The 25,491-nt window shown below is 40.0% G+C and overlaps 1 protein-coding gene and 1 long non-coding RNA gene across 5 annotated transcripts in view; one reads left to right on the forward strand and one right to left on the reverse strand.

Moving 5' to 3' along the window:
* Positions 1–3,049: 3,049 nt before the first annotated feature.
* On the reverse strand, positions 3,050–14,165 carry FAM217A (family with sequence similarity 217 member A). Of its 4 annotated transcripts, none has more exons than XM_059688502.1 (6): positions 13,704–14,165; positions 12,686–12,773; positions 11,051–11,135; positions 9,906–9,980; positions 9,746–9,813; positions 3,050–4,565 (listed from the first exon to the last, which is right to left on the reverse strand). In XM_059688502.1, the coding sequence occupies exons 2-6, from the start codon at positions 12,733–12,735 to the stop codon at positions 3,347–3,349; spliced, it is 1,497 nt and encodes a 498-aa protein (XP_059544485.1). In that variant the 5' UTR covers positions 12,736–12,773; positions 13,704–14,165; the 3' UTR covers positions 3,050–3,346. The 4 variants fall into 4 exon arrangements, with proteins under 4 accessions (XP_059544485.1, XP_059544488.1, XP_059544487.1 ...); XM_059688505.1 differs by lacking the exon at positions 13,704–14,165 and adding an exon at positions 10,887–10,900 and having other exon boundaries at positions 12,686–12,853; XM_059688504.1 differs by lacking the exon at positions 9,906–9,980 and having other exon boundaries at positions 13,704–14,163.
* Positions 13,311–25,491, forward strand: part of LOC132230680 (uncharacterized) — a 52,286-nt gene continuing 40,105 nt past the window's right edge. Inside the window, exon 1 of the long non-coding RNA XR_009451909.1 lies at positions 13,311–13,398. This is a non-coding gene — a long non-coding RNA (uncharacterized LOC132230680). The remainder of the gene's footprint in view (positions 13,399–25,491) is intronic.

The raw sequence follows: 25,491 nt of genomic DNA on the forward strand, positions 1-25,491 counted from the left end.
TATTGTCTCCTGAATTTTTTCTTTGCTTGGATATGTTAAGTTTTAAAGACACCATTTCTTACCTGATGTTTCTTAGGTGCTGTTTCACTGTTGGTTACAGATGTGCTTTGAAAATTATTCTGTGCTAAAATATGATTGGGAACTGCCAGGTTAGATTAAAGTTAAATATTTACTTTAAAAGTTCTCAGAAGACATCTGATGTGCTATGTGAATCTCAGTGATGAGGAAAGGTGTTGGAGAGAAGCTTACCAAACTACTCTGCAGAATCTGTCCTTTCACAGAACCTGCAGCTTGGAATCAGCCAATTTAGTGTGATCATCCTTTCAGATATCAAAACATTTTGTAAGCAACTAAGTGCAGAACATACACCAAAGGGAATTGTGTTCATATTTTCTTTTACATGTATTTTTAATTTGGCTTTCTTAGTAATAGAAGCATAATAAGCAATGAGATAACTCCCTTTCTGTAATGATTTAAATAAATTACTTTATTGCAGGTGGGGATGCCTGACGCTTATCCTCAGTCTACTCACTCTTAATTTTCTTATCTTAAGAAAATGTCTTCAATGTTTTAAAACAGTAAATAAAATATTTATGAGGTCCTGTGCATCTTTATCACATGCAAAGCAGGATTTGAGATTGAAGGGCCGGGTGTCTGGCTTCGTAGAATATACTGGACCACCAGGAGCTACCCGCCACCGAGAGGCCAGTAGACTAGTTTGGTTGAGCCTTGATTTTTAAAAGAATTGGGCTAAAAGGCAGTGGCTCTGGCTAGCCTTGTAAAGGCCCCGAGTGTAGTTTTCTACTTGGGCTGGCAGAAGATTAAGAGCTGTATAATTATCTAAAGTGGTTGACAAAGGCCATGAGATACTGTTTTTATTAGGGAAAGTAATTCACAGAGTATTGGGTTGGGGAGGACATTGCTGCAAACCTTCAAGAGAAAAGCCATTTTCTTCATGTGCTTTCTATTATTGATGAAAAAGAATTCTCTGTTAAGATCCAAAGAGTTAAGTTGGTCTGGAGATCTAAACGTGGGAATTTATGAGCAAGCCAAGTTTTACATTTATAATAAATAATTCTGTTCAGGAAATATAAATGAACAGAATTATTTATTATATGTCTCTGTTACAAAGTTGTCCAAGTGTTTATTCAAAAATAATCATGAAAGTGTGTCTCAACAGGACTGGTAAATAGACAAATATTTGAATTTGTTTATAACTACATTCCCCTGATCCCATCACCCATGCTGAGTTTCTCTAAGTCGTATGTGTTGCCTATTTGAACCAAGTTGTTTCCCCTATCACCCTACAAAATGGACTTGAGGTGGCTACATGCACTTCCTACACACAACTTAGCCTCATTTTAGAGCTCAGTTTTAATGGAAAAAGATTCCTGGCGACTATATTTTTACTAAGTGATCATGATATTAAAATTATTTGTGTCTCTGCTTCATAATTGAAATCATCAATGCTGCTAATATATTTTAATGATCTGGAAGGTATTGCAGTAGCTCCTTTTATTTAGGTCTAATGACATCCTAGATCAGTGATGGCGAACCTTTTGAGCTCGGCGTGTCAGTATTTTGAAAAACACTAACTTAACTCTGGTGCCGTGTCACATATAGAAATTTTTTGATATTTGCAACCATAGTAAAACAAAGACTTATATTTTTGATATTTTATATATTTAAATGCCATTTAACAAAGAAAAATCAACCAAAAAAAATGAGTTCGGGTGTCACCTCTGACACGCGTGTCATAGGTTCGCCATCACTGTCCTGGATAAAGTAGCCTGGTTGCTTCCAAAGAAAAATTTGCCCTTACCTTCCTGTACACCTCCCTTCCTTCCCATCCCCAACATGCGCACGCACGCACACACAGTCCAAAGAATCAAAGCAGTCCTTTAGTGTATGATCAACTTCATGTAACTCCTGACAGACTGGTCCCTGATTACCACTGCCTCTAAAATGCTCCTCCCTACTCTCCTATAGAGAGTGGATTTAAACTATAGTTGCTCTCCTCAACATTTATTTGAATTATCCTTTTATTCATCTCATCTCTACCACAAATATTCCATCTTATCTGGTGTGTGTGTGTGTGTGTGTGTGTGTGTGTGTGTGTGTGTGTGTGTGTGTGTGAATCCCTGACTGCCTTTGTGTGGGGGTTTGGGGATGGGGAGAGGACTTTTACTTTTCATTTTTACCTTTGGGGGGGGGTAATGTTTGGAGTTTCAATCATGTGTGGCTTTATTTTAACATTTAAGAAAAACTAAACCATTCACTAAAACCAACGCATCCTCCCCCCCCCCCCCCCCGCCAAATATTCAAACTCTGAGCTAAGCATATTACATCATGTTTTTCCTTTACAGTGTGTTTCAGAATATGATCTAAGAACCACCTGCATTAAAATGATCTGGGATGTTTATTTTGTAAGTCCCAGGCCCCACTCCCAAAGATTCTGTTTTTGTAAGCCTGCAATTGAACTCTACTTTTTTGTGTTCCTGATTCTTAGGTACAGTAAGTGTCAATCCATAGTTTCCCTTTTTACCAGTTAATGAGTTAAGCTTTAGCTTAGTTTCAGCTAGCCAGGGTTAAGACTTACAGCAACAAAGGGCCTGGGTCGGGGTTGGGAGGGATTTCATTACATGAAATTCTGGCTTCTCTGTGGACAGTGACTTTTTTCCCATTTTTCCTTGGACATTTAAAAACTATTAGATTTGAGTGGAAGAGGGTTGTTTCATGCCTAAACCTACAGTTAGGCTCCAAAAAGAATCAATCTTATTTTTAAATAAAAAGGGCGTGGGAAATGGAAAGTTTCTAAGAAGTCATAGGAGAACCATGAGGATCTTGTATATTAACAAAACAGGAACTTCCTTAGCATTTAATGACCAAATACCCAAATGATAGGTCAAAATAATAGAAGAGATTGTGGAGATGGGAAGGGAAAGAAAAAAGGTAACAGAGTGGGAAGAATTTTTTAAAATCACTGATAGAGGTAACTAACTCTTACGTGTGTATAATAGAACACAAGGATAATTATAGCAACAATAAGTCAATTATGCAATTTATTGATGGAATTATACTGGGAAACAATCACAACAAAAGAACAATCTTTTGAGTAGAATAGTTTACTAAGCGAAACATTTTGAAACAACATGCAAAAGATTGTCCAATACGTCACCTTGGGTTGATACGTCACCGATCCCAGCAGTGATTTCCACAGGTTCTGCTCAATATCACATCAAGTACTGTGTGTGTGTGTTTAATACCTGCATCTCGAAATGATGAACCATATTTTAGCTGGGCTTCTTGAAAGATTTGCTCATATAGAGATGTATGGGGGGAAATGTCATTTTTGCTCAATGGGTGAGCACTTACCCTTAGCTCTAAATGAAGGTGATAGACAGTTTAGATTCTGAATATAGAATGGCCTGTTCAATGCTATATGTTTTCGGTAAAGTTTCTTTTTGGTCCTTGGTGCCTTCATTTCTTCCCTCTGATTTTCAGAAAAAGACAGAGGTATAGGTGAAACTGGTATTAGAGACCTTGGTGGCAGACAGGGTCTTGTTGAGACCACTTTAACCAGTGATTGAGTTGACTGGGCAGTAGTAGCATTGGTTGAGAGTTCTTGGCATGGATTTAAAATGGAGCTTTGGGGATTTTTAAAGTCATCATAAGTTGCCACCAATTGTTTTGTTGTGGATGAACTTTTTAGTGATGGTGGTCTAGAATTCCATTTATATTTGCCAGCACTGCTCCAATTCCACTGTGAAGCATTTTGTTCAAGCTTGCAAGAAGCAGAATTCTTTTTCCTTTTTTCTCTAGTTTTATCTACACAAGTTGTCTGAAGACTTACAGAGTCAGAAAGTTTTGGCTGTCTCATTTTGGGTATAGTTTTAGAGGAAAAGGGTCGTTCAGTAACTGCTGGAGTACAGAAGGTAGTTTGTACTCTTGGCCTCTCTTTTTGTATAGTAGTATGTTGTAATCGTTCCATTTCTAATAAACGAGTTATCAAAGGTTCAATACAGCTTTCTGGAGATTCCACTGTTGCTTTCCAATTTTCAGATTTTGAGAGGGCTAATTTGTGCAAGTCCAGAGTATTGAAAGGAGGAGGGAGAAAATCAGGATATGGAAATACTTCACTTGGTTCTTCTGTGAAAGATTCTTCAACATTTTCTATTGTTTCTGGCTTTAAGTTCAGGTCCATCTTTTTAAAACAGCTGAGTAAAGTATCATTTGCTTTTTCATTTTCTGATAAATCACTTTCATCTGTTAAATTTTCTTCTACACTGCTGTTTCTATATTTCAAATTCCAAGTTGGAGCAGATAAAGTTTCACCATTGTTGTTTTCTATAGTTGAACATAAATTATTAAGAGAGTCATTTCTGTCCTTAAAAAAATCTCCATCAGCATAGGGCCAGCAGAGACCTAATGGCGTCAGCAGTTCAGAGTAAGAACCAACTTGCTTATCAGCTGGAGCACTTGTTAGTGAGTGGTTCAGAGTGAAGAGCCTTATGGGATTGTTGGTTGTATTAAAGCCAATTTCCATTGAAGGTTTTTTGAAATCCCTTAAAAATGATTTAATTAATGAATGGCTTGTTGACTAGAATTAAAATGCTATTAAATGATAACATGTAACCTTTATCAAAGACTACTTAATGTTTAGTTCCCAATGGAATGTGCATATCTATCTTAACAGAAATATGCTAATTTTCAAATATGCTCTAATTATAAACAATATACATTTTAAAAGAAGTAAAATGTTAACAGGGCATCCCCTTGTGCATACACAGGTTATGAGATCATTGTAAGCATTACAAATGGTTAACTGTGACTATGAATGGCCATAGGTTAAAAGTAGCTAATTCTATCTGTTTGCCTATGACTATATTGTATATGCAATTATGCTGTCTGAAAAGGAGGCTATATATAACTCAAACTGAAATTACAGTGAAATGTTTATTGAACCAGAATTAGATAAAGAGACTAAGAAATTAGTTAGGTTACTTAATAACGGATTCTACTTTAGCCATTATGGTTTTAAAAATTATTCTAATAAAAAAAAAGAAAGCAAAACAATGTCAGTCAAACAAAAATTACCCCAGATATAGTTCATAGTAATTTTCATCTGATGGTGCTCTTTTGCTTTAGGAGTAAATACTTCTGGGTTTTATGTTTAAATAGAAAACTGCAAAAAAGCTAGGCCATAGAATACTGAGTTTAGTTTGCAGTTAGTTTTTGTTAAAGCTTACTAGAGGAGAAACCAAGACGGCGGCATAGGTAAACACCGGAAATTGCTGCCTCGCACAACCATTTCAAAAATACAACTAAAAGATAAAATAGACATCATCCAGAACCACAGGAAGGCTGGCCGAGTGGAAATTGTACAACTAGAAGGAAAGAGAAAAGCACACTGAGACTCAGAGGAGGTGCCGTGTGGAAGTAAAGTGCAGAGGTGTGGAGGCGCACGTGGAAAGGGCTGGCAGTTGAGTACACGGTTATCTTTTTCAATTCGGGAGGGAGTCTCAAGCTCCCAACTGCTCTGAACTCCAGTTCCGGTTGAATCTCTGGGGACCCAGACTCATACGGGGAGAGGCTAGACCAGCTGTGGGCAAACTACGGCCCGCAGCCCGGATCCGGCCCGTTTGAAATGAATAAAACTATTGAAAAAAAAGACCGTACCCTTTTATGTAATGATGTTTACTTTGAATTTATATTAGTTCACACAAACACTCCATCCATGCTTTTGTTCCGGCCCTCCGGTCCAGTTTAAGAACCTATTGTGGCCCTCGAGTCAAAAAGTTTGCCCACCCCGGGGCTAGACTGTCTGGCATCGGTTGGACCTCGACAGTGGCTTTCTCTCAGAGGTGCTTGCAGCGATTACGGGACACTGAGACTCAGGGTCTCTTAGGGTAGGACTGAGGAGCAGCCATAGCTGCTTGCTCCGCCCTGTTGATCCCCTGGGACCCCGCCCCGCCAAAGCTGTGCGCTGGCTTTTGCATATGAAAGGCCTGGCCCTTTGCAATCTGAAAATTACCTAACAAACTGCAGCTGGCCCAAGGTCCCACAGCAGCTTGCATTCCTTCACAGCTGAGCTCCTGCTGGGTAGCCTCAGGCAGAGGCTAAATTAGCACCTCCTTAGAGATCCAAGAGCCAGTGTACCCAGTGGTCAGAGTAAGAGTAGGACCATCCGGATGACAACTACTCGGATCCATAAGGGACACACTCGGGGCAGACTCAGTGAGCACCAAAGCCCCACTGAAGCAAGTCTTGCCCTGGAGGGGTGTCTCCAGCACAGAAGTTCTCCCACTGCAGACACAGCTGATTCTCACAGCCAATTGGCCTAGAAGTCAATCCCTCCCAGTGTTACCTACAACAATCAAGGCTTAACTACAACAAGACTGTGCACAAAGCCCACAAGGGGGTGCACCAAGAGTGTCCACCTCAGGTAATTGGGGAGGCTGAGCCACTGGGCCCTATAGCACACCTAGCACAGAAAGCCACTCTATCAACACAGGGAGGCATAAAAAATGTGGAGACAAACAGGTCACAAATGACAGAAATGGAGGAAAGCAAACGACTGGATATAGAGTTCAAAACCACACTTTTAAGGTTTTTCAAGAATTTTCTAGAAACCGCTGATAAACTTAAGACACTCAAGAAATCTAGTGAGACCGCCAATAAATTTAATGAGACCCTCAATAAGTCTAGTGAGACCCTCAAGGTTGTGAAAAAGGACCAACCAGAAATTAAGCATACACTGACTGAAATCAAGAATATTATACAGACTCCCAACAGCAGACCAGAGGAGCGCAAGAATTATGTCAAAGATCTGAAATACAAAGAAGCAAAAAACACCCAACCGGAAGAGCAAAATGAAAAAAGAATCCAAAAATACGAAAATAGTGTAAGGAGCCTCTGGGACAACTTCAAGCATACCAACATCCGAATTATAGGGGTGCCAGAAGAAGAGAAAGAGCAAGATATTGAAAACCTATTTGAAGAAATAATGACAGAAAACTTCCCCTACCTGGTGAAAGAAATAGACTTACAAGTCCAGGAAGCGCAGAGAACCCCAAACAAAAGGAATCCAAAGAGGACCACACCAAGACACATCATAATTAAAATGCCAAGAGCAAAAGACAAAGAGAGAATCTTAAAAGCAGCAAGAGAAAGACAGTCAATTACCTACAAGGGAGTACCCATACAACTGTCAGCTGATTTCTCAATAGAAACTTTGCAGGCCAGAAGGAAGTGGCAAGAAATATTCAAAGTGATGAATCCCAAGAACCTACAACCAAGATTACTTTATCCAGCAAAGCTATCATTCAGAATTGAAGGTCAGATAAAGAGCTTCACAGATAAGGAAAAGCTAAAGGAGTTCATCACCACCAAACCAGTATTATATGAAATGCTGAAAGGTATCCTTTAAGAAGAGGAAGAAGAAAAAGGTACAAATACAAATTATGAACAACAAATACACATCTATCAACAAGTGAATCTAAAAATCAAGTGAATAAATAATCTGATGAACAAAATAAACTGGTGATTATAATAGAATCAGGGGTTAGAAAGGGAGTGGACTGACTTCTCGGGGGCGGGGAGAAAGGGGTGTGGGGGATGCGGGAAGAGACTGGACAAAAATCGTACACCTATGGATGAGGACAGTGGGGGGGAGGGGAAAGGACAGAGGGTGGGGTGGGAACCGGGTGGAGGGGAGGTATGGGGGGAAAGAAGAGGAACAACTGTAGTAATTTGAACAATAAAGATTTAATTTTTTTAAAAAAAGGCCTACTAGAAATACTGACATTGAAAGATTTGATCGATTAAATGACATGTATAGGGTGTTCTAAAAAATGTATATATACTTTGAATAATTATAAAGGCAGTGTTTATTAAAATATATTTCATTTTAAAAATGTAATAGAATCTATAGACATTGTGTGTATACATTTTTGGGGGGACACACTGAATATAGTTTCATTAATTCTTGCTTCTTTTAAAGCCAGTTTATAGTAAAGACAGCAAAGTAATCTCGAAAGATTGTGAAAAATGTTTCAATTTCTACAGAAAATGGTAATTTATTCATTTTCAGGGGTGGGGAACCTTTTTTTTTTTTTGCCAAGGGTCATTTGGATATTTATAACACAATTAGTGGACAATACAAAATTATCAACTTAAAAATTAGCCTGCTATATTTAGTCAAACATTTAACTCATCCCTAATACCATGGCAGGGCCAGACCAAATGATTTCACGGGGCTGGACGTTCCCCAACCCCCGACTTGCCTTTGAAAAACCACAGAAAGATTATTTTAAATCTGCAATTGATAATAGACACAATCCTTGTAGTGTAGTAAAAACATGGTTAGGGACAGAAGACCTAGGTTTGAACCCCCTTTTCAACATTGAGCATAATGGAAATGAGAACGCCTCCCTTGGAGGTGGTCTAAGAAATAAAATGATTATATGAACATACTTTGCAAAAATGTTAAACACTGAATGAGTTACCATTACTTTTATTCTCTTGTTGATGTTATATTGAAGAGAAAAAAATCTCCATAATGAAATATTTCATTGATAACATTTCCAACTCTGTAATATTAACAGCAAATGCCTGTCAAACACATTATTCTGTTTAGTCCTCACAATAACCTCATGAAATAGGCATTTTTTATGTTCTACCTTTTATGGGTAAGGTAAATGAGGCAAAGCGGTTAAGGTCACACATCTAGTGAAGCTGGGATTTAAACTCAGGTGGTAGGATCCCATGTCTGGGACCCTAGCCTGCAATCTACTGTTTGCTCTTCTGTTAGTATAACAGAAATCATTTCATTTGACCTCTTACCTTGAAATCCTTGTTCCCAGCCGAGTTCTCGCTAGTAAAAATAGCCTTTCCTATCCTCATCAGCACCAACATTACCTTAGGACATTAATCAATACAATCTCTTTCACATTTATTGGTTTCCCCCTTCAAATTTTAGCAGTATCCTGAGCCTCACAAAGTGTAAAAACCCTCTGACTAGGAGATGTCTGCTATCAAGTAACCACCCTATTGCCTCAAGTCCTCCATTAAATAATACACTCTATGTAAAAGTAACACATAATGGTGTTCAATAAATGTTAATTTCCAAATAATAGTAACCTGCATTTTTCAGAAGCGTTATAGCTGATTCTAATGCACACTAAAGTTTAAGAACCAAAATAGAAGAATTCAAATCCAGGTAAGGTCTGAGAAGCAGTATACAATAGTGATTATGAGCATGAATCAAGGCACTTTTACATTCTACCATTCATTACTTGTATGACTTTGGGTAAGTTCTTTAACTTGTCCTCATGCCTCAGTGTCTTCATCTGTAAAACAGGGATGATGATAGCTACCTACGTATGGGATTGTTGTGAGGATTAAATGAGTTAATATATACAAGAAATTAAAATTGTTCCTAGCACATGGAATATTACTTTCCTATTACAATTCCTTTCCCCTTCAATAAGAATTCTAAACTCTATCCATTGAAACCCTCAATTGTAACGGCATAGTAAACTCTCAATTACCCATATACTGATTATCTCTGTGGTGTTTGCCAGTCACTTTCTAGTTTAGTGTGAGTTTCTATACTTTCCCATTATTTGGACACAATACATTTTCTTCTAGTAGTTTTTTGTCCTAGCATTTCAGATAAATAGTTAACTCATCTGTATTTAAATTTATTTCACTAATTTAGGGGTTTACAAAAATATCCTCTTACCTGTTGTCCATGGTACTTCCTTCTTTAAGAGGATAACTCCATAACTGAAATGTCCTTTGTTTACTATTCTGATAACAGAAAAGCCATGGGCAACACTTTAGTAACATGCATTTAAAGAAAATAATACTTTAGGAAAGGACTATGATGAATAAAATCCCACCTGTGTTCTTTTGTGAGCATGCTCTGACAAATTAAGTTCTAGCATCAGTTGCTCTACTGGAATTTCCAAATGGTTCTATAAAGCAGCAGAAGACTTTTAAGCACAATCTATCTCTGTCCCTACTCTTATTCTAAGACTGATAGTTGTTGTAACTAAGGGATATGTAGTTCCAATAAAGAAATATATAGTAATATGCCGAAACCGGTTTGGCTCAGTGGATAGAGTGTCGGCCTGCGGACTGAAAGGTCCCAGGTTCGATTCCGGTCAAGGGCATGTACCTGGGTTGCGGGCATATCCCCAGTAGGAGATGTGCAGGAGGCAGCTGATCGATGTTTCTCTCTCATCGATGTTTCTAACTCTCTATCTCTCTCCCTTCCTCTCTGTAAAAAATCAATAAAATATATATATATAAAAAAAGAAATATATAGTAATATATATTCCTTTGAAGACATACAGATGTCATTTGTTTTTCCTTTGAAGACATACAGATTTCATTTGTTTTTGCTGTCTTCATAGGAATTAGTATAATCTTATAAATACCAACTAAACAGTGTTAACTAATGAGCCTTGAATACTGTTAAGGTTATCAGTATTTTACTAAAAGTTAAGTGTTTTATAGTTTGATCAAAAAAAGGTAAATGAAATTAATTTTCTCACTATTTCAAAACAAAATATTAACCATTTCAACTGCTTTAAGATATTTTAAGTGCTGAGACCATTACCTTTGGCAGTGATTAGAAAATACTATATTCACTATAATTTCCATATATAGTATTGTATATTGAAAAAACAACATAACCAAATAGTAATTTAATGACCAATTTGAAGCTGTAAAAAAAATAACAGCTTTAACTTGATTAAAGAATTCTACAGACATGAAATATAAAGTTTAACTTTGAGTAAAGAATTTTTTAAAGAATATAACATTTAATTTTAAAATAATGTTTTGTGAATTATTTAAAGCCAAACATTTATCCTTACCTTGTTAATTTTGCCTGAAAGAATGTGTATAAAAAATAACAATTAATAGTTACATAAAATTGGTTGTACTAAAAACAAACCCCCTTTTATATGAGTGGTTATTCATATGAGTACATTTTCATATATTTATAAATATAAGTATATAGACATCTAGGATTTCTTACCACCTGCTGCACTATCCCTTCCAGGTGGGAGGTTTTTATTCTCAGGAACAGGTACTTCTGAATCCAAATTCCAGTGAGATAAATTCTACAACAATATTTGTTTTAGCATAAACTTAATGTTAAGAAAATTTTAAAAAGCTCAAGTACATCATTTGACATGTCCTTTGGGTAGAGTGTGACAAAAGGCACAAAGTTTCATGACCCCTCTGCCACCTATAAGGGTACTACCAGCATATTTGAGGAGTATCAATGTTCTCTTATCAAGTTATTATCAGCTTGATAACACTTATTAGTCAGGAAATGGAAAGGCTTTTATAATAACTTATGGTTTCACTCTCACTTTCTTAAAAATAATGGCACACGGGTTTTCAAAATTGAGTTTAAAATATAATGTCCACTTCATTGTGTAAAATTCACCAGTTTCTGTATCTGAAAGCCTATAAATCAACCAAAGGAAATTCCTAATCCTCACATTATACTCAACAATGACCAGCCCACTACTCATTCTGGGCTTCAGATGTTGAAAACACTGAGGAAATACTCAAAAAATGAATAAGAAAATGTACAAATATCAACTGAGTGTTTATGTTCCAGACATTGTGCTGAGTGCTATGGGGGTGGAATGTGGGATGTGTAGGAGAGGATTGTAATAATTTATCCTGGAAGAGGTGATTATTTTTTAAAGTAATGTTTTTTAGAAATGAACTCAGTTTTTTCCTGTCTCAAATGAGGAAATCATTTGTAAATTAAACTCTAAGCAATATACAAGTAAGATGTTAGGTAGTGTTAGGTGTCATCCCCACACTAAGGAGGAACAGGGAGAATTAAGCTCAAATACCGTTTGAGGATTTAACTGATCCGCACGGATCATTTCCTGATAGGAAGGGGAGCTGAATCTTGGGAGGCAGGCTGTAGATTATCTTTGTTTGGTGGTGTTTGAAAAATAAAATTAATAAATTATTCTATGTTCTCTGAAATAATAGTCTCATCTCTGTGAGAATTACTTAGGGAGCTTTTAAAAAATAACAGTTGGAAAAAATACTATGAATTCTAATTTAGTAGGATGAGGATATGGCCCTGTTGTTTGTATTTTTAAAATGTCTCCAACAGATGCTCAAGCTTCTCTCAGCTATGTCTGTGACCTGGTATACTACTGTATCAAATAACAAGGGAGAGAAATGTTCTTAAATTAACATAGTAAAGGGAAGCTGCTGAATGGTGCTGTGGAGATCATACAAAAAAGTAATATTACCAAGTTTGCCCGTTGGAAGAAGGCCGTCAGCCACACATGAAGCCAGCGAGGTTGCAAATTCCTTACAGGTTGGGAATTGGTTATTTTTGGAATTCCACCTGCTTTACTAATATTTTTCACAAAATATGTGAGAGAAAATAAAACAAAATCCAATTGTCATTAGGAATGTCTCCAGATTTGGAGAGAAGCTGGTTAACTTTTTCTTTGTTACAAGACATAAAAATTTTCCATTTGGTATTCCAAATGTGCCAAGGGGTTAAAAGCTCAGGACAACTGTCCTCCAAGAGACAGCAGCAAGGGACCTCAGCAGCAGGTCCGTGGGGTTCGGTTTGAACAACGGGAGCTGCTGCCCAAACGCTCAAGGGCAATAGCATGTGCTGTACCTCATGAGAGATGTTTGACACACGCAGGCTGGTGCCATAGTTCTCACCATTTCTTCTCCCCATTTTGCTCCTCTGTGTCCTTAAAATCCTATACAGGTTGTGGAACAAGCGCATTTATGGGTAAGGCACAATACTGATTTAAAGAAAGCATGAACTTTGGCTCCCCATCTAAAGGAGGGTAAGAACATATTCAGAAAGCAGAAGAACGGGACTATGAGGGTAGGGTGAGGGTAACAAATAAAATCAACCGGAAACAAGGGGCAAACCAGACCAAAAAAGGGCGGGGGGCAGAGGGGAGGTGTATAGACAAAAGCAAATTGGAAGATCTAACAGAAGATTAGGAAATTAAGGTCTGGGATGACAAAGGAGGTATTATCAGATAGGAAAATAAAATACAAATCACAAAAAAAAAAATATGGTGAATTATCTGGAACTTAAAAAGCAGGGCGGTGAACGCTGCTATTAATCACCCACAGGTGCTCCCTGTGAAACAGAATTAGCCCCCAAACAGGCCCGTTTCAGAGGCAGTGAAAGGCCCACAGGACCGCTCTTTCCCAGCAAACTGTCCTGGCCCCGGCCACTCCTGTGCAAGAGGAGCGTGCGAGACCGCAAGTAAAGCCACTGCAGTGCCAGTCTGGTGCCAGTCGGTTCCATTTTATTGCCTCCTGGAGGGGGAGGTGCATCCCGAAGAAACGGAACACAGTTCGGGCAAGGTTTGGGCCAGTGCGGGTGCAGCCGCCGGCTCTGTGCCCGGCGCTGGGTGGAGGAGGGCGGGGAGGGGACCCCCAGGTGGGCGCCCGGTGAGGGCCCCGGACGCGGGCAAAGGCCCCGCCCGTGGCGGAGGGGCCCGGAGACAGGCGGCCTGGTGACCCGGCGCCCGGAAGGAGCCTTGGGGTCGAAAAGCCGGAGCGGGTCTGGACCGGTGCCGGGCGGGGCGGGGGGTGCACGGCCCGGGCGCGCCCTCCCCCGCGGCGGACGGCTGGGCGGAGCGCGGCCGGGCCGGCGGGGCTGCTCTTACCCCGCCCCGTCGCGGGCCCGCGCGTCGTCCCCGGCGTCGTCTCCCAACGCGCAGCCGCCTCGCGGCCCCGGCGCCTCCGCGCGCGCGGCGAACGGCTGGGCGGACGCCTCCTCCGGCTCGGCCTTCCTGCAGCGGGAGGACAGGGCGGGCAGCGGGCGGCCGCCGAGGGGCGGCCGGCGGGGCCCGCGGGCGGCCGCGGAGCCGGGCGACATGAGCGGGGCGTGGGGATGGGGGTGGGGGCTGCGGCTCCGCGGGCTCCCGGTCGCCCCGCAACTGCCGTCGAGCGTGGGCGCCCACGACGGCCGGCGTTCTCCCGCGCCCCCGGGTAGCCATCGCCCAGGCCCGAGCCTCCCGGGGGTCACCCGGCGACGCTGCCGCCCACGCGCCCCCGGGGCCTCATGGGGCGTCCTGGGCCCCGGGGGCCGTCGTGAGTGGGTGGCCTCCGGGGGCTCTGACGGGCGGGGTCACGGCCTCAGCCCCTCCGCCCCCACCCGCCCGCCCGCAGCCTCCAGCCTCCAGCCTCCAGCCTCCAGCCTCCAGCCTCCAGCCTCCAGCCTCCAGCCTCCAGCCTCCAGCCTCCAGCCTCCAGCCTCCAGCCTCCAGCCTCCAGCCTCCAGCCTCCAGCCTCCAGCCTCCAGCCTCCAGCCTCCAGCCTCCACCCGCTCCCGGTTCACGCGAAGCCGGGGCTTGTGCCCTGTGCTAAGCTAGACAAGGCTAATCAGAGCGCACGTGCAGCTGTATGTCAAGTGCCACTGTGCTTATAATATGTAGAACCATAAATACTAGCAGTAGAAGAAGTAGGTGCTCCCGCCCAAAGCAGGCCTAAGTCATTGCTATCACAGCAGAAAGCACAGAAGTTTTGTTTGTTTGTTTGTTTCTATAATACATTTAGATTGTGGGAGGCCAATTTTGCCCTCCAAGTTCATATCCCTTACTTTAGTTCCCTGAAATAAGTGCTTGGAGTAGGGGGAGGAGAGGAAAGAATACATGTATATATACACACACAGAATATGGGTATGTCATTATATATACATATATTATGTAAATAAGTATGTAAGTGAATATTTACACATTTGTGACTGCCATATATTTGTACATGTAACTAAATACTAAAAATGTTTGTCAGATGTAGATATAATAAAGCATTGTCATTTGAAGACGAATTTTTTGCTTTGCTGATGGATACTATTGCATTCTGTTGGGTTGAACACCCAGCTCTAGATTCAACCCCCCAAATGTTTTATTAAGCATCTAATTGCACTGGTTTAACACTTGGGGAAAGGGATCCCATGCTCCTCTGAGTGTCTTCCAAGGAAAATGCACATGGGTTTTCTCAGATCTGTGGTCCCCATCTCCACCCCACTCCCAGAGATGTCCTCCTTCCTCTGCATTTCCATGTTCCTCTAAGAAAGGCCTTTCCTTTTTTTTTTTTAATTTCAAGAAATAAAGTAAAATAACTAAAAAAAAAAAAAAAAGGAAAGGCCTTTCCTGACTTCATTTTTAAAAAGTCCTTCCCACCCACATTATTTCATAAAACCAGTTTTATTTCTTCTCTGTACATCTCATGATCTTGTCAGTCTTATTTGCTTTTTAAATTACCTGTCTCTTTGCAGTAGGCTGTAATCCTAGAGGAGGGCAGGGGCCTTTCCTGTCTAGGTCATTGCTGAATCCCATCACTTTAAATTGTGCTGGGCACCCAGTAGCAGCACATTAAATATAGAAGAATAATTGTAAGATTAGCCTATGCCTCTTTGGATGTCTCCCTCCTAAGCATGCTCCTCTTCAGACTGTTTTCTATGCCACTGATCTAAAACAAATGCCCTCCTCATGCCCAAGGTAAAGCCCAAATTATGTAGCCAGGCTTTAAGCATCTGCTCATCACCTTTTCAGTGCCTACAACAGGGCAAACACATTAGACCCTGACTGGGTAGCTCAGTGCCCCATACCCCAAGACTGCAGGTTTGGTCCCATGTCAGGGCACATACAAGAAGCAACCAATGAATGCATAAATAAGTGGAACAGCAAATCGGTGTTTCCCTCCCTCTCTCTCCCAAGTCAATGAAAAAAAAGAAGAAGAAGAACACGTTACACATTTTGCAGTTTTTCTAAACACTCTCCCCCAGGACATACACTATGTTTACTTTTTCTATTTTTGCTCCTCTTTTTTACATCCTCCCTCCTTTTATCTGCTTAAGTCCTGTTTATGTAGATGTAGCTCACAAATCATCTTCCCTGATACCTCAGGAAGAACAAATTGCTACCTCTTCCAAGAACCCTATTTTGGGTTATATTATGATGACTTGTTTACAACTCCTTACTGTCACATTATAATTATACATTTACAATATCTCACTCATTTCAATGCCTTGAAGGCAAGACCTGGCCTTCTTCTAGCTAGCAGTGTGCTGGCATATACTAGGCACTCATTAAATATTTGAAATAATTTACTCCAAAAATAACATTTGCTTGAGTGTATGATGTGGTTACCATGTACCAGACATAATACTGAACATTTTATACAGATTAACCAATTTAATACTCTTAACAACACAATGAAGTTGATGCTACTAGTTATTCCTATTTTATAAATGACTAAACTGAGACTAAAAAATGTTAAGCAACTTTTCCCAACTTACAGTTACTTGAAAAACAGTGAAGTGGCGAAATCTTAGAGTTCATGAATTTCCAGCTAATGCTTTTTACAAATTTATCTAGTTGGGAATTTTTGTTGTTGTTCTCCAGATAGGAGACAAGAAATGTGTGTGTGTGTGTGTGTGTGTGTGTGTGTGTATATGCATGCATGCATTTCACACATCTCCCATCTTTCTTGCTTCATGTTTCTGCTTCTGCTTTTTTCTTTTGTTTCAGAATTTGAGCTGATTCTTGACCCCAAAGTCCCTCTGAGTTTGTCATCCATTAATACATCCTCTAAGATTCTTTTTCCCCCGTATTTCTAAAATCTTCCTTTCTCTGCAGAACTTTTGAACACTTTGACATCAGCCTCAAAATCATGTACCATCCCCGCACCTCCACTTGTTGAACTGATAGTTTTTAGCATTACATGTTTAAAATGATAGTCCCTGTACAGTCTTTATAGGGGAACACTCATTCTAAGTGGTGAGGAGACAAGGTTAAGAGAGAGAAGAACTAAATGTGAAATGTGGTACTGTGAAATATAAGGGCAACAACTAAGAGAACAACGCCTTCTCCAAACTCCTGAGTATAGTTTGGCTCAAGTCCCGCCTTGAGAGCAAGGGGATTAATTAGAAGTGGGCTATTTTCCATACTGGGTCTGATCCAGCTTTAACATCAGTTCTCGGCCCCAAAGCACACACCTTCCTTGTAGGTCATCCCAAGGCACTGTGAATTCAACTTTTAGTGGTAGCCTCAGGCCTCCATGGAAACCAGCACCTCTTTAGCTAATCCAATGGTGTAGGGTAAGGTTGATGTTCCCTGTCTCCTGTCATTCAACAAGCCCTTACATCAATTACAAGGAAGGTGGTCTGAATTGGTGGAAAAGCAGAAAAGCCTTGGGCCAATCACTTAGTAGGTGAGCATGCCTTGCTGCCCACCTCAATTTCTCCTACTGTGACAAAGGTGACATACTGACCACCAGATAGCTATTTTGGAAAGCACTTTGATATACATTTTTTTTCATAGTCCAGGGTTATGCAAATAAATGCCAGTAATAACATTGTTTAGTTTCTATTTATTCTGGAGGGAAAAGGCTTCTGTTTCAGTCTACCTCTTTTGATACCTCTCATGTTTTTACGTTGCCCATTTACCTCCCTTTGTTTTTCCCTAGATTATTGCCAAGGTCATGGCTGGTCATATATTATAATAGAGTCTTCTTCAGTGTAATTATGTAAATACTAGAGGCCTGATGCACGAAATTCGTGCAAGAGTAGGCCCTCCTTCCCCTGGCTGCCGGCACTGGCTTTCCTCTGGCACCCGGGACCCAGACTTCCCCCCAGCTACTGGCAGGGACCCAGGCTTCCCCCCAGCTAGTGGGAGGGACCCAGGCTTCCCTCGCAGTCCCAGCTTCATCCGGAAGGACGGAAGGGTGGAAGGATGGACTTCGGTCTAATTAGCATATTACGCTTTTATTATTATAGATTTTCAGAAAGTCAGGATAATATTTTCCAATTAATAATATGCATTTTTGTTCTCATGTAGATGCTAAGTGAGTGGGGAACATTTCAATTCAACTATGAGCAGTTTGTATTTAGTGGCTGATTTAGCTAACTTGTTTTTTATTCCCTTTATCTTTCAGTCATAGCCAATTATATTTATCCCTGATTTAGGATTCCATTTCTAACTACCCTAACTTACTTGTATAATTTTTATAATTATAATCCCTTTTTAAGAAGTATAAGTGAAAAGATTTTGTTAAAAGTTGTGTTTTTGTTTGAAAAATTATCCTTTAATACTCTGTTTCTTTATTTGATAGGCCACCATTCTATTGTAAAAATATGAGAAATCTTGTTTAAAAATGTATTTACTCCTAGAATGAGTGTGATAGTGATACATATAAATATATTTCCAAAAGTAAGAAGTTTACATCAGTAAATTCTACATCTGCATATGTTTCAGTTAGTACTTTTGAATAAATGCTCAACCATATTTCCACCTTTATTTAGATTTTTCTGCAAGACCTGGTTTCTATAGGTTGAATTGTTTAAAACGTCTTCCTGTCTTTCAGATGCATATATTCTGTAACTGGTTTTCTTAGCCTTCTGTCAAATTTACTTTGAATTTTGATTTAAATTTTAGGATCAGAACTTACTTTCTGGCGCCAGGAAAGCTGGAGCTTGGCTCCTCTTTCTGGTGGTTGGGACCCTCCCACCTCATTTGCTTTGAACGGAACACTCTCTTTAGGACACTTTCTTTAAGAAGCTTGGAGATGATCTTTTCTCTTTGAACATTACTGAATACTTTGCCTTCTGGAAGCCAGCTGACCTTGTCACATCCACCATGGCAGAGGGGGATCGGAAGGTGTTTGGGGGACACAACAGCCCTCTTGGGAACAAGAACAAACAAACAAAAAAGGAATTGCTATTTACCTAAAAATAATAGATCAGCCTAACTAGAAAACAACCCAGAGTCCTGCAGCTGCTATGCTGAGAGGTGCTACTGCCCCTTTATAGCGACTCATGTCATAATAAGACAAGGAGGGCTAGCTTAGGAGGATTAGTTTTCTGATCTTTTCTTGTGAGAGAATAGTAACCTATTGCAAACATGATTGTGAAAAGGTAAATATATTGGACATTGAAGAATAGAATTAGAAGTAAGTGGAATACAAAGCAAGATACAAATGGATTTGTTTTATCAAAGAGCATTAGTTTCAGGGACCTGGTTGGATGCGATCAAGATCACACAACTAGTCAGCAGCAAGGCATTGCCAGGGTCCAGTCTTTTTATTTTTTATTTTATTTTTATTTTACTGATTTCACAGGGGAAGAGAGAGAGAAAGAGATAGAAACATCAAGGATGAGAGAGAATCATTGATCAGCTGCCTCCTGCACGTCCCTTCCTCCCCCCTGCCACCCCCCCCCCCCCCGCCCCACTGGGGATAGAGCCTGCAACCCCAACATGTGCCCTGACCAGGAATCAAACTGTGATCTCCTGGTTCATAGGTCAGTGCTCAACCACTGAGCCATGCTGGCTTAGCACCAGGCTCCATTCTCGACTGTTAACTCCCGTCCTGATTCAGTGTTCTTTCCACCACACCATTATTAGAGAAAATGAGTAAGATGGATTCCTTGAAGAAGTCTAACCCATTGCAAAATACATTTATCCATCAATTTATCCATCAGATAGCTAATTTAAAAATAAAATGCAATCATTGTGGCCTACGTCTGAAGTCAGCCAAGGCCAATATACTTTAGATACCGAGAAACATTCCATTGATTACTATTTAGAGCAATGATTAAGAATACATGGGTCAATTTCCATGGGGTATAAAGAATCAGTTTTAATAGATCACATCATTAGCCCGTTAGATGGCTTAAAACATGGTTTGTTCCTTGCTATTTATGTAAATGAGGACTTACAGTAAGAATCAACTTGCTTGGAAGAAAGAAGCCTCTGGCTATCAAAATATTCAATCCCCTGACCTATACCAATTTCATTCTTTTTTCAAAAACACCCATGAAATTATGAGGATCACATTATATTCAAGTAATTCTGGTTAGTTCTGTAACATATTTTAAATATATTTGTATTTAATGTATATCTTTTATTTTTTAAAGTTTTACTTTTTAAGTTTGCAAGTTGAAAATTAAGGAGTGAAATTGGCCCTGGCCAGTGTTGCTTAGTGGGTAGAGCATTGGCCCACACACCAAAGGGTGGTGGGCATGATTTCTGATCAAGGGCACGTTCAATCCCTCGCCCCAGTCAGGGCATGTGTGGGAGGCAATCAATCAATGTTTCTCCCTCATATCGTTTCTCTCTCTCTCCTCCCTCCCTTCTATTCTTTCTAAAAATCAATGGAAAAAGTATCCTCAGGGCCCAGCCAGCGTGGCTCAGTGGTTGAGCATCGACCTATGAATCAGGAGGTCACAGTTTGATTCCCTGTCAGGGCATATGCCCAGGTTGCAGGCTCAATCGCCAGTGTGGGGTGTGCAGGAGGCAGCTGGCCAATGATTCTCTCTCATCATTGATGTGTTTCTCTCTCTCTCTCTCTTTCTCTCTCCCTTCCTCTCTGAAAACAATAAAAATATATTTAAAAAAATATATCCTCAGTTAAGAATAACAAGAAACCCCACACACAAACACAAAACAATAAAAAAAAGTGAAATTGTATATCTCTTGCTCTGGACACTAATGATATGATATAATTATAATGTTTTTACTGTCTTGACCAAAGGTTTCTCAGTTTGGTGAAAGCCGGACATTGCCAGCTTTTGCCGTAGCTTGCTTGGCTCCATGGCTTTCCCTGCTTCTCACCATCCTGCGGTGTCATTACCCAGCCAGTTCACAGAGCAGAGCAATGATGGGGAACCTGTCTCAGTGATGAAGTGTGCTGAGAGTGAGGTGTAGCCGTAGTAAACCTGACTCTGTGTTTTTGCCCCAAATCTGGGAGTTCTTGGCAGCCATGCTATTGCTTAGAGCTGCTATCAAGTGTGATGATTTAAGATTTACTACCTCTACTGTCCTCTGTTTTGGGTTCGCAGTGAAGAATGGCTTCTACCAGTAAAGAAAGAATCGAGCACGTTTGTTTGTTTACTCTGTCTCCTCGGTGTTAATTTGGTTGAGAGAATAAGAAGCAGCTGGCAGCTTACCTGTGTTAATCTGGACATTTCCTCGGTTTTGGACGATGAAGCTCTTTCCTCAGAGAACTGTGCTGATATAACCACTCCCCTCAGGGGCTGGAGCCTTAATTATGTACACACAGGGTGCAAGACCTCTACTAAGTGCCAGGTGGGAAAAGAATACTGGGTGTGTACACACCCCTTTCCTCTCCTTTTGAGGAAAGCACTCTGTTTTCCTCAGATACAGTCCATGCCCAGGCAGAAACAGGAGTTTCTATCTAAAAATCCCTGTAAGACTTGCCAAGGTATTTTTGACAGGCTGATTGCCTCGGGGTTGAAGCTGCAGGACGAGCACTCAGAGTTCCAGGCTAGGGTCTGGGCCATTGTGACTCTCAGAATGCCAAGCAGTCAGAGAAGAGAAAACAGACTCCAGGATACCTTCTTGGAGATGGAGAAAAGCTTGGAGAAAGGACAACTGCCAGGGGCTTCACTCTTTAAATTCTCTATTTGTTCTTCTCTGTAACTCAGTGGGTCATTATGGAAACGGCCGAAAGCAATCAAATTGTACTGAAATTTCCACCCCTGGAAGAGTGTAAGACATCTAAAAACTATGACGATCCTGAAGTTCTGCGGCGCACCTTTGAGACTCTATCTAATCTTCACATGCTGCTTCCAAATCATTTGATACAGTTGCTTCGTTGCTACAGGAATGGACTGGACGAACAAAAATGTATGTGGGTAGAGGGCGAGTGTGAACTCTCCTTAGTAAGTTTTTAGTATCTTGGCACCAGATTTAGTATCTGTTAGCCATGAGTCAGACCTTATTCTTTACTTTGCAGCTCTTGAGAGCCACACTGATCATGCTATAGAGGCCCATGTCCTCTGAGCTTACCGTGGGATTTACCCCTTCACTGACTTCACCATCACTTCTTCACATTCCTTTTAAGAATCAAGATAGGTCTGTCAGTCTTCTTTAGGAAAAGCATATTTGTGGAAAGATGGGGAGGGGGTTAAGTGGGAAACACCACTATTTACAAGTTCAGATTTAGTTTTGACTTGAAGATGAATGACTTCAAGCTTTGAAGTTTATTCATTTGCTCTATTTCCTACTACTCCTTCCTCCTGTTGCCAGGATTGTACCACCCCAGAGAGAAACTGGATATTTCCCCTGAGGATTAGAAGCAACTTGTACTTGTTGCACTTTGGAGTGGCCCACTACTCCTGAAATTCCGTCAGGGCAGATAACTGGACTGATTTGCAGAACTGGGTGGAGCCTGTCTCTTGAATTGTTCATGCTTAATTGAAGGACAAATGTAGATGTTAGCCATCTGTGCCCATGAACGTAGAAAGCTAAATAGCAACTGTCATAGTGATGAAAACACAAGTCCTAAGTAAGAAGGTAGCTATTGGGATAATGATTTTAAAACATGGCAAATTTGGCCATTTGTATCCCTATTGATCTCTAATCCCTGAATCCACAGTATTGTGAATCAATCCCACTATTCAGATTACACTAAAGATTACATGAATATCATCAAGAGAAATATAAGCAACCTAATAGAATAGATGTTATAGACAGGCAATTCACAGATGAAATACAAATCATCAATAAGCATGAAAATGTTTAAACACTCTGGTTATCAGGAAAGTAAAAGATTAATCAAGGAGATGTTCTCAGACCATCATCCTGGTCAAATTTAAAAGATCGATAATGATAAACATGTGGGGAAATAAATACCCTTGGAGGCATGTTAATTGATTCAGTCTTTTTCAAAGATAATTCAAAAATTTTTCTCAAAATTAAAATGTATGGTATTGGCTTATTGGACGAGCTGAATATCCAAACTCTTTAACCTTATCCAGTTTAAAACCTCTCTGCTCCCCACTGCTCCAGCCTGACTTAGAAACTGGAAGTAGGCCTGGCTGTGTGGGGGGTTACTTTTTCTTATTCTGCCCCTTCTCTCACTGGCTGTTAAGTTGACAAGGATGAGGGTGGGAGGAATTGGAAAGCTTTTTTCCCTGTTTTTTAATTGATGAAATATTAATTTTCTTTATTTATTTTTAATATTTCAAGAAAAATGATTTTAAATATAATATTGTTACTTGCAATAAACCTTAATATTTCAAGAAAAACAATTTTAAATATAATATTGTGTGCAATAAAATTAATATTTCAAGAAAAAAGATAATAAATATAATAATACTACCAACACTGTACTAAGAGTATATTATCACAAAAGTTGTAGGAAATATTAAAAATCTGCAAATACCAAGGTTACTTCTATTATATCCTAAAAAATTCTTTTCTCTGGCTCTATTTTGGTTCATCAGTTTATGTTGTTCATTATATTTCACAAATGAGTGAGAGATCATGTGATATTTATCTTTGTCCAACTAGCTTATATCGCTCAGCATAACGCTCTCCAGATCCATCCATGCTGTTGCAAATGGTAAGATTTCCTTCTTTTCTACAGCAGCGTAGTATTCCATTGTGTAGATGTACCACTGTTTTCTAATCCATTCATCTGATGATGGGCACTTAAGCTGTTTCCAAATCTTAGCTATGGTAAATTGTGCTGCTATGAACATAGGGGTGCATGTATCCTTTCTGATTGGTGTTTCTGATTTCTTGGGATATATTCCTAGAATTGAGATTACTGGGTCAAATGGGAGTTCCATTTTTAATTTTTTTAGGAAACTCCATACTGTTTCCCATAGTGGTTGCACCAGTCTGCATTCCTACCAGCAGTGCAAGAGGGTTCCTTTTCCTCCACATCCTCGCCAGTACTTGTTGTTTGTTGATTTATTGATGACAGCTATTCTGACAGGTGTGAGATGGTACTGCATTGCCGTTTTGATTTGCATCTCTCAGATGATTAGTGACTTTGAGCATGTTTTCATATGTCTCTTGGCCTTCTGTAGGTCCTCTTTTGAAAAGTGTCTATTTAGGTCCTTTGCCTATTTTTTGATTGGATCATTTCTCTTCCTTTTGTTAAGTTGTCTGAGTTCCCTGTCAATGTTGGAGATTAAACCCTTATCAGAGATAACATTGGCAAATATGTTCTCCCATGTAGTGGCTTTCTTGTTGTTTTGTTGATGGTTCCTTTGCTGTGAAAAAGCTTTTTATTTTGATGTAATCCCATTTGTTTATTTTCTCCTTTGTTTCCATTGCCTTAGGAGCTGTATCGGTAAAGATATTGCTGGGACATATATCTGATATTTTGCTGCCTATGGATTCTTCTAAGATTTTTATGGTTTCCCATCTTAAGTTTAGGTCCTTTATCCATTTGGAGTTTATTTTTGTGTAAGGTGTAAGTTGATGGTCTAGTTTCATTTTTTTGCATGTACCTGTCCAATTTTCCCCACACCATTTATTGAAGAGACTGTCATGACTCCATTGTATGCTCTTGCCTCCTTTGTCAAATATCAATTGAGCATAATGGCTTGGGTCTATTTCTGGGTACTCTGTTCTGTTCCTTTGGTCTATATGTCTGTTCTTGTGCCAGTCCCAGGCAGTTTTGAGAACAGTGGTTTTGTAATATCGCTCAATATCTGGTGTTGTGAACCCTCCAACTTTGTTGTTGTTTCTCATGATTGCTGCGGCTATTTAGGGTCTTTTTTTATTCTATGTGAATTTTTGGAGAGTTTGTTCTAGGTCTGTGTAATATTCCATTGGTATCTTAATGGGGATTGCATTGAATCTATAGATTGCTTTGGGTAATATGGACATTTTAATGATGTTGACTCTACCAATCCATGAGCACGGTATATTCTTCCATTTGCTTTTGTCTTTCTCTAGCTCTTTTTTCAGTATCCTGTAGTTTTATGAATATCAGTCTTTTACTTCCTTAGTTAAGTTTATTTTTAGGTATCTTAATTTATTTGTTGCAATGGTAAATGGGGTAGTTTTTTTTAGCTATAGATTTCTGGGTGTTAATTTTGTATCCTACTACATTGCCAAATTCATTTATTAAGTCTAGTAGTTTTTTGATGGAGTCTTTGGGGCTTTCTATGTACAATAATATGTCATCTATGAATAATGACAGTTTTACTTCTTCTTTCCCAATTTGGATGCTTTTTTTCCTCTCCTTCTTGTCTGGTCGCTATGGCTAGCACTTCTGTACTACGTCAAACAGGAATGGGCATCCCTGTCTTGTTCCTGTTCTTAGGGGAAATGGTGTTAGTTTTTGCCCATTGAGTATGACGTTGGCTGTAGATTTATTGTATATGGCCTTTATCATGTTGAGATATGCTCCCTCTATTCCCACTCTGCTGAGAGTTTTTTTTTTTAAATTAAATCTTTATTGTTCAGATTATTACATTTGTTCCTCTTTTTTCCCCCCCATAACTCCCCTCCTCCCAGTTCCCGCCCCACCCTCCGCCCTCACTCCCCACCCACTGTCCTCATCCATAGGTGCACGATTTTTGTCCAGTCTCTTCCCGAATCTCCCACACCCCTTTCCCCCCCAAGGATAGTCAGTCCATTCCCTTTCTATGTCCCTGATTCTAATATAATCACCAGTTCATTCTGTTCA

Source organism: Myotis daubentonii, chromosome 3, assembly GCF_963259705.1.
Source record: "Myotis daubentonii chromosome 3, mMyoDau2.1, whole genome shotgun sequence".
Taxonomy (NCBI): domain Eukaryota; kingdom Metazoa; phylum Chordata; class Mammalia; order Chiroptera; family Vespertilionidae; genus Myotis; species Myotis daubentonii.

Bases quoted from the DNA above. Each gene is read 5' to 3' on its own strand.
- FAM217A (XM_059688505.1), bottom strand. From the start codon at position 12,799: ATGCGCTTGTTCCACAACCTGTATAGGATTTTAAGGACACAGAGGAGC. The intron at 9,814-9,905 runs GTGGGATTTTAT...TTCTGTTATCAG, and splicing joins ATGCTCACAAAAGAACACAG to AATAGTAAACAAAGGACATT. The intron at 4,566-9,745 runs GTAAGAGGATAT...ATCATTTTTAAG, and splicing joins GGAAGTACCATGGACAACAG to GGATTTCAAAAAACCTTCAA.